The sequence below is a fragment of the Hyperoodon ampullatus genome (assembly GCF_949752795.1).
Source record: "Hyperoodon ampullatus genome assembly, chromosome: 3".
Taxonomy (NCBI): Eukaryota; Metazoa; Chordata; class Mammalia; order Artiodactyla; family Ziphiidae; genus Hyperoodon; species Hyperoodon ampullatus.
This window is the reverse complement of record NC_136916.1, coordinates 125,457,567-125,465,218: the sequence shown is the minus strand read 5'-3', so window position 1 is coordinate 125,465,218 and position 7,652 is coordinate 125,457,567. Positions and strand designations below refer to the sequence as shown.

Here is a 7,652-nt window from a genome sequence, read left to right as displayed (position 1 = left end):
TAGAGATAGGTCAATATTGTATCAAGTATAACAAGTGAAAATGATAGGTCAATATCAGAATACCTATTTCCCCCATTTTAACAAATACGGAGTTGGAAAAATAGGACACCTCTCACACATCTACAGAAATAAATCCTTTTATTTTATAACATTCCTTTTCTTTTTTAAGATGCATACAGTACTTGTTGCCCAAGAATTCTGAGAAAGGCTATAGAAGACCTGGCACTATATTTGAGAATTACACAACTGGGCAGCAAAATAACACCTTTATAAATGTCAGGACATATAGAAATAAAATTTAGTGTTTGCACACAAAAATAGGGAAATTACATTCAACACGTTTTCTTAAACGTGCATTTAAAATGTTTAAATGTTTTCTAAAACTTTGGTCGTCATGCTTTATTATAACTTGTTAAATTTCACAATTATATAGATGATTAAACCCAAATGGTAAGCAAATATATCACATTAACACAGCAGCAAAAGCAAGCTAATACTGCACAATCATATTAACAGACTGATTTCAGGAATACATGTTTTTCACAAATAGCACACAAAACTTAGTTTGTGATAACATAGTTCAGTGACTTTTCTTCCACTTCATAAAATAAGGCTGAGTAATGAGACATAGCAAAACATGATTACATAATAAAAAGTATATTTTTAATTAAAAGTCTAATTGTACATATAGGGCAGCAAATTTCAGGTTCTATAAAATAGTGCAAATGAGCAGGACTTTTCTCAAAAATATTAAAATTGGATTCATTCCACATGCCTCAGATTTCATGAATATTAGATTATATTATTTTAGATTTTTGTGTGATGGGTGCAAGTGATAGGGTTGATATAGGACAGATGTGTACTCACAGGCTGCAAATAAAAATAGCTATTGACTTAATTTACGGGATGAGAAGTGCGGGCACTGAAAATCTAACTTTAAAAAACTTCCATTCGTCATCATGTAAACAGTTTTGTTCATCATATTTCATCAAAAATTCGTAATTCATTTCAAATTCTCATATCAAGCAATTCTTCTAAACTCTTTTTTATATGTGATGGTTGAGATGCAGCCTGATTTAACAGATTCTGACCCATCTGTGTAAAAAGTGCTTTTGATAATTTAGCTGTGGCTGTGCGTATATTTCCTCCAGCTCCAGGCAGCGAGCCACTATTTGTCATGTTCCCTAAGAGATGCCATAAAACAACCAACACTTTCTGTTCTGTGGCATGGGGCTTCCTTTGATAAAGTTCCGTAACAATATCTGAAACACAAAAATATGGTAAACAGTGAGGTTTAAAACAAAAAAAATTCGAGTTTTGAGAATTAAAAAGCATATAAAATAAACTAAACTTCTTCCCTATGCCATTTGCCCTGAAATGTTTGGTATCTTAAAAAAAAGTAAAGTCAGAAACTTTGTTCCCAAAGATTGTGATCTTCAGGTATTAGAAATCTATATATTACAGGCAAAAGTAGTAAAGACAGAAACCAAACCAAAAATTCATCTCAATGTTTTCCAAATGTAGTTAAATCAAGACATATACAGTTTTAACTCATGGACCTTTTATTAAATACATAATTTGAAATAGTAGTTTTCCATCTGTACCAATATTTGACTTTAATGTCTTTTTATTTATCCTGTTTATTTCTACTAACAAGAAGACTAAACACTTACTGCGGAAAAGAGGAATAAAATTCTTTTGAAGAAAATTTTTGGGTAAAAGTCTTAAAAGGTCCTCTTTTGGATCATTATACAATTTATTTCTACTCCTTGGATAATGATATTGAGTTTGGTAGCTATCCTAAAATTGAATTGAAATGTCTAGCAGTTTATCCTTAGTCAATAAATTATTTCTTTAGAAATAACAATTTAAAAATATTTACCAGCAAGCTTTTCGGTCATATCCTGTTTTGCCTTTCCATTTAAAAACTGGGCTTTTGTGCAAAATGGCTGTAGAAGTAAGTAATTATCTAAACAAAAAGAATAACACAGAGACACAAGTTTAAAGAGTTATAAGATCTTATTTATTTTCCATTACATAGCATTGAAAGGAAAAAAATCCATGCAAGTGAATGCAAATGTGTTAGAAAGATTTAATCTACATAGTTAAACACTTTTTAAAATTCTCTATAAAACCTTAACAGAGTAATATTCTTACAGCAAATGAGAAATAAAAATAGCTCACAGAATATTGAAGGAGCTGTCATATGGTATAAAAAAGAAAAAGAACTGCCTATCTCCTAGGCATCTTATTCCAAATGATAGTACATAGGTTTATCAAAAAAAAAAAAAAAAAGAATTGAAATTTTGGGGATAGTTTTTACCTTTACTGATTTTTTTCAAATCTCTAATTTTATAGTTTCACAGGAAGTTGCAAAGACAGTACAGAGAGGTCTTGTGTACTTTCACCCAAATGTTACATCTTACATGATTATAGTACACATCAAAACAAGGAATCTGACATTGGAACAATATGTGTATATAATTCTAAGTCATTTTATCACATGTATAGATTGGTGAAACTATCAGTACAATTAAGATACAGAACTATTCTATCACCTCAAAGATCTACAGTCACATCTAGCCACTCCTCCTAAACTGCCCTTAAACCCTGATAACCACTAATTTGTTATCCATCTCTGCAAATTTGTCATTTTGAGAAGGTTATACACATGGAATCCTATAGCATGTGACCTTTTGGCACTGGCTTTTCTTCACTCAGCATAATGACCTTGAGATCCATCCAAACTGTTTCATGTATCAATAATTCATTCCTTTTTATTGCTAACTAATATTTTATGGTATGGATGTATCAGTTTTTTTCACCATTAGCACAATGAATTATATCTAGTTTTTCACTGTTACAAACAAAGCTGTTATGAACAATCATGTGCAGGTTTTTCCATGGACACAGGATTTCATTTCTCTGGGATAAAGGCCTAGAACACAACTGATGGGTAAGTACATGCTTAGTTTTTTAAGAAACAGCCAAACAGTTTTCTAGAGTGGCTATGCCATTAAATTTACATTCTCACCACCAACGTAAGAGATCCAGTTTCTCTGCAACCTTGTTAGCATTTGGTGTTGTCACTATTTTTAATTTTAGCTGTTCTAATACTTGCTGTGGACTGAATGTTTGCATCCCCGCCCAAATTTATATGTTGAAACCCAATCCCCAGGGTGATGGTGTTTGGAGGTGGGGCTTTTGGGAGGTAATAAGGTCATGAAGGTGGCACCCTCACGAATGGGATTAGTGCCTTTATAAAAGAGACCCCAGAGAGCTCCCTTGCCCCTTCCACCATGTGAGGACACAGCCAGAAGATGGCTATTTATAAACCAGGAAGAGGGCTCTCACTCAACACCAAATCTGCTGGTGCCTTGATCTTGGACTTCCCAGGCTCCAGAACTCTGAGAAATAAGTGTTTGTTGTTTTTAAGCCACCCAGGCTGTGGTAATTTGTTTTAACTACCTGAACAGGCTAATACACTTGTGTAATGATTATGGTCTGAATTTGTATTTGCATTTCCCTAATGACTGGCGATGTTAAACATCTTTTCATGTGTTTATTTGCCATCCATATAAGTGTTTCTTCACATCTTTTGCCCATCTTCTAATTAGATTTTGTTTTTAATGTTGAGTTTTAAGACTTCTTTATTTATTATTTATTATTTATTTATTTATTTATTGGCCAGGCCATACTGCATGGCTTGCGGGATCTTAGTTCCCCGAGCAGGGATCGAACCCAGGCCCCCTTACAGTGGAAGCACGGAGTCCTAACCACTGGACCGCCAGGGAATTCCCAAGAATTTTTATATATTCTAGATATGCGTATTTATCAGATATGTGGTTTGCGAATATTTCCTCCAAATCTGCAGTTTGTCTGGGAGGGTAATTGGGATGATGACATAGAGGATGACTTGTCCAATTAGTTACGAGCTAAACTATAGAAATATGGTTCTAAGATGGAGACCTCATAGCATCCAGAACAAGTATGAAGCAACCTAAACTTGAACTGTTTACTAACTTCTAGGACAGAGAGCCCAGGATGGGACACTTAAAAAATATGTTTAGGGCTTCCCTGGTGGCGCAGTGGTTGAGAGTCCGCCTGCCGAGGCAGGGGACACGGGTTCGTGCCCCGGTCCGGGAAGATCCCGCATGCCGCGGAGCGACTGGGCCCGTGAGCCATGGCCGCTGAGCCTGCGCGTCCGGAGTCTGTGCTCCGCAACGGGAGAGGCCACAACAGTGAGAGGCCCGCGTACCGCAAAAAAAAAAAAAAAAAAATGTTTATTTCATTATCTGCTTGGATTTATTTTTGTTTTTATAACACAAAAATAAATATTTTCATGTAAAAAAAATAAGATCTTTTGCAAAGTAAATGTTTTACATTTTGATGAAGTCCAATTTTATGGACTTTTTTTGGATCATACCTTTTTTATTTTTTTTCACCAAGCATAGGTCCTAAGGATTTTTTCATGTGTTCCGAAAGTTTTACAGTTAAATTTTACATTTAAATCTGTGATCCATTTTGAATTAATTTTGTATCAGATATGAAGTTGAGGTAGAAAATAAGAATTGAAAAAGTCAAAAAGAAGGGAAGAGAAAGTCAATTTAATGGGATGGTATTTAATCACTAAAAATAATTAAAACTGTTACTGAGAAAATAAAAAAATTCTGTCACAACATTAATTGACAAAAATTTAACAGCTAGGTTTTCAGCGTTATAAAAAATGTGTAGAATCAGAAAATACAAAAGTAAAGCCAAAATAATTTGAATGCCAAAGTAAGATTTCTTACCTACATGCTGACTCAGTGCCTGAACAACATTTGTGGCAGCAGCATAGATGCCTGGATTCTTGGAATTCAGATTGTTATCTACTATTGCTGGGATGAGCATGTTGATTATAGGAGATAAGTTGTCTCTAAGCAAAGGAATCATTTTGTGCATTGTTTCCAGAGCCACCAGGTTTACTTTACTATTGGAATCATGAAGTCGAGATTTAAAAGCATCAAAGATCTGGAAGTAAATTGGTAAATTATTTAAAGTGAAATAATGTTGATATCTACTATATTTAAATTCCTTATGACATTTCATAGTATTCATCCTACTAAAGGAGAAATGTACTATTTATAAAAACACACACATCTTACTTAACTTGAACTTAGATAATAGGAACTTTATAAAAATGTTGATGCTAAATCTAAGTGTCCAATCTTCTTATAGCAAAAAGAGAAGGCTTCAAACATCACCTAAAAAGACATCCTACTAAATTAAGGTTGAGAAATTTGGTTCAGTACACAGATAACTGATCTACTATAAATGTGATAAAAATGCTGTTTTCTGAAATGTACAGGTTTAGCTAACTTTAAGAACTTAAGAAAAGTTTCTATTCTTATCTCTATTTGTAACAGAAGTAGTCATGTCTGTTTTACTACAGAGATTTAACCTAGTTTCAGTTTAGGTTTCTCATGAGAATTTTAGATGCAATTTCAGAGTTAAGTTTTTATTATTACCTCTTAACCTGAGTACTTAAACAACTGCTCCTTGCTCTTCTAATTCTTAGCTTTCATAACTTCAAGATATAATAAAGTGAATGCTAAGCAATTCTTTACCTATATCAGGTGGGGGAAGAGCTATTCTGTGAAACCAAGACTATTAACTAATTCCTGATATATATAGATATAGATATATGAAAATTACTCAACAGGTATCAGAAAATGTAACTTTCTGATTCCCATGACATGGTAACATGGTACTTTTCTTCTGAAAATTAAGAGACACCACCACTAGAATAGAGTTGTTATAGTATGTTTGCCAAGTTTAATGAACCTAATACAAATTTAAAATGGAATTTAATAAATAAATTACTAACGGGATTAACTGAACTAAACTCTGATGAAGCATAAGTAATCTATACTCTGGTACCACTAACATTTATTAATTTACTACTGTCTCCCTTTCTATTGCTTCTTGTCTTCCTATACAAATTATAAAATATAAATATATATTTATAAATATATATTAACATAATATATAAAAATTAGCATACGCAGATTTCTAACCTACATATGAAAACTTTTACTAACTATTCCTAAGTAATATCAAGTCTCTTAAATGCCCTGGTTTTTAAAATACTTATTGATTCACTCAACATTTTTTTTTTTTTTTTTTTTTTGGGGGTTGTACCTCATGGCTTGCGGGGATCTCAGTTCCCCGACCAGGGATTGAACTCAGGCCATGGCAGTGAAAGCCTGGAATAATGACCATTAGGCCAACAAGGAACTCCCTCACTCAACATATATTTACTGAATGCGAGGTTCTAAGAGCTCTGAGAATACAGAGCTTTCAAGGAGTTACCATCTAGTGGGACGAATAAATAAACTGCTATTTTCTTACCTCTTCCTCAATTACTTTCAATTGTTCTAGAATGCTTTTAACATTGCAAAACCTAAGCAGTGCATTCTTTTCACTAAGTTTAAAACTTTACAGTAATATATATATAAAATATTAAGAAATAGGGCGATTTTTTATGCTAATAAACTTTATTAACCACAGATTGAAAATGAAAATTAATTTTGACAGTCCTTACCTTCACAATGTTTCCAACAACAAGCTCTTGATTGTTTTCAGTATCTGATAAAAGCTGCTTAATCCCATTAATACGATCACGAAAGTCTTTTGCATTTAATAAACCTGTTATGACTTTAATGTACTCAGCACTTTCTAAGGAATTGCGGGGAACTGATTTTCTGGTGATTTCACGAATTTCAGTTACCTCTCTAAAGTGAAAGAAAGGTAAAACACAAGCACAATGAATAATTCTCATCATGTATTCATTTTTGAAAAATTCAAAAAATGACTTAACCCATAGCCATGATACCTGTGTTGGGGGTCCCTAATATCTTCCCTGGGTTTGGTGATTTGCTGGGAGAACTCAGGATTCAGCATGTAGCTTTACTCATGGTTAAGATTTATTACAGCAGAAGGATATAAAGCAAAATCAGCGAAGGGAAAAGGTACATGGGGTAAAAGTCTGAAGGAAACTAGATGGAAACTTCCAAGAGTCCTTTCCCCGTGGAGTCACACAGTATAAACTTAATTCTTCCAGCAACAAACTGGGACAACACATATGAAATGTTTTCTACCAAAGAAGCTTATTAGAGGCTCTGTGCCCAGGATTTTTATGGGCAGTTGGTCATGGGTGGTCTTCTGCCTTGGACATACCAAAATTCCAGACTCCCAGAAGGAAAGCAGGTCTTCAGCTTTAACCATACTGTTTGCCTAAATAATACAGGCACAGTAAACTACTCTTATCAAGTTAAAGAATGGGGGGGAAATCCTCCTGAAATTCTAGTTTCCAGATGCTAGCCAAAGGCTAACCTCACAAGCTGGCCTTTCCAAGGATACCAGTCTCAGGCCTGATATGTCAATCCTTTTCTGAAAAATAGCCATGTGAACATGCCTGGGAAAATTAGAATCTCAAGACCAGCGGGATTTACTATTTCAATGACTTAGTATTAGTAGCATAATGTTTTCCATATAAAGGAGTGACTATAAATGAGTGATTCAGGACTTCCCTGGTGGTCCAGTGGTAAAGAATCCGCCTTCCAATGCAGGGGTCACAGGTTCGATCACTGGTAGGGGAACTAAAATCC

General features: G+C 34.1%; 1 protein-coding gene across 1 annotated transcript in view; it reads right to left on the bottom strand.

The window, feature by feature from the left end:
* Positions 1-1,008: 1,008 nt before the first annotated feature.
* Positions 1,009-7,652, bottom strand: part of TOGARAM1 (TOG array regulator of axonemal microtubules 1) — a gene marked incomplete at both ends in the record, with an annotated part of 77,404 nt that continues 70,760 nt past the window's right edge. Inside the window, 4 exons of the mRNA XM_079700438.1 lie at positions 1,009-1,262; positions 1,883-1,969; positions 4,794-5,013; positions 6,587-6,776. Of these exons, the coding sequence (XP_079556564.1) occupies positions 1,009-1,262; positions 1,883-1,969; positions 4,794-5,013; positions 6,587-6,776 (751 nt within the window). The remainder of the gene's footprint in view (positions 1,263-1,882; positions 1,970-4,793; positions 5,014-6,586; positions 6,777-7,652) is intronic.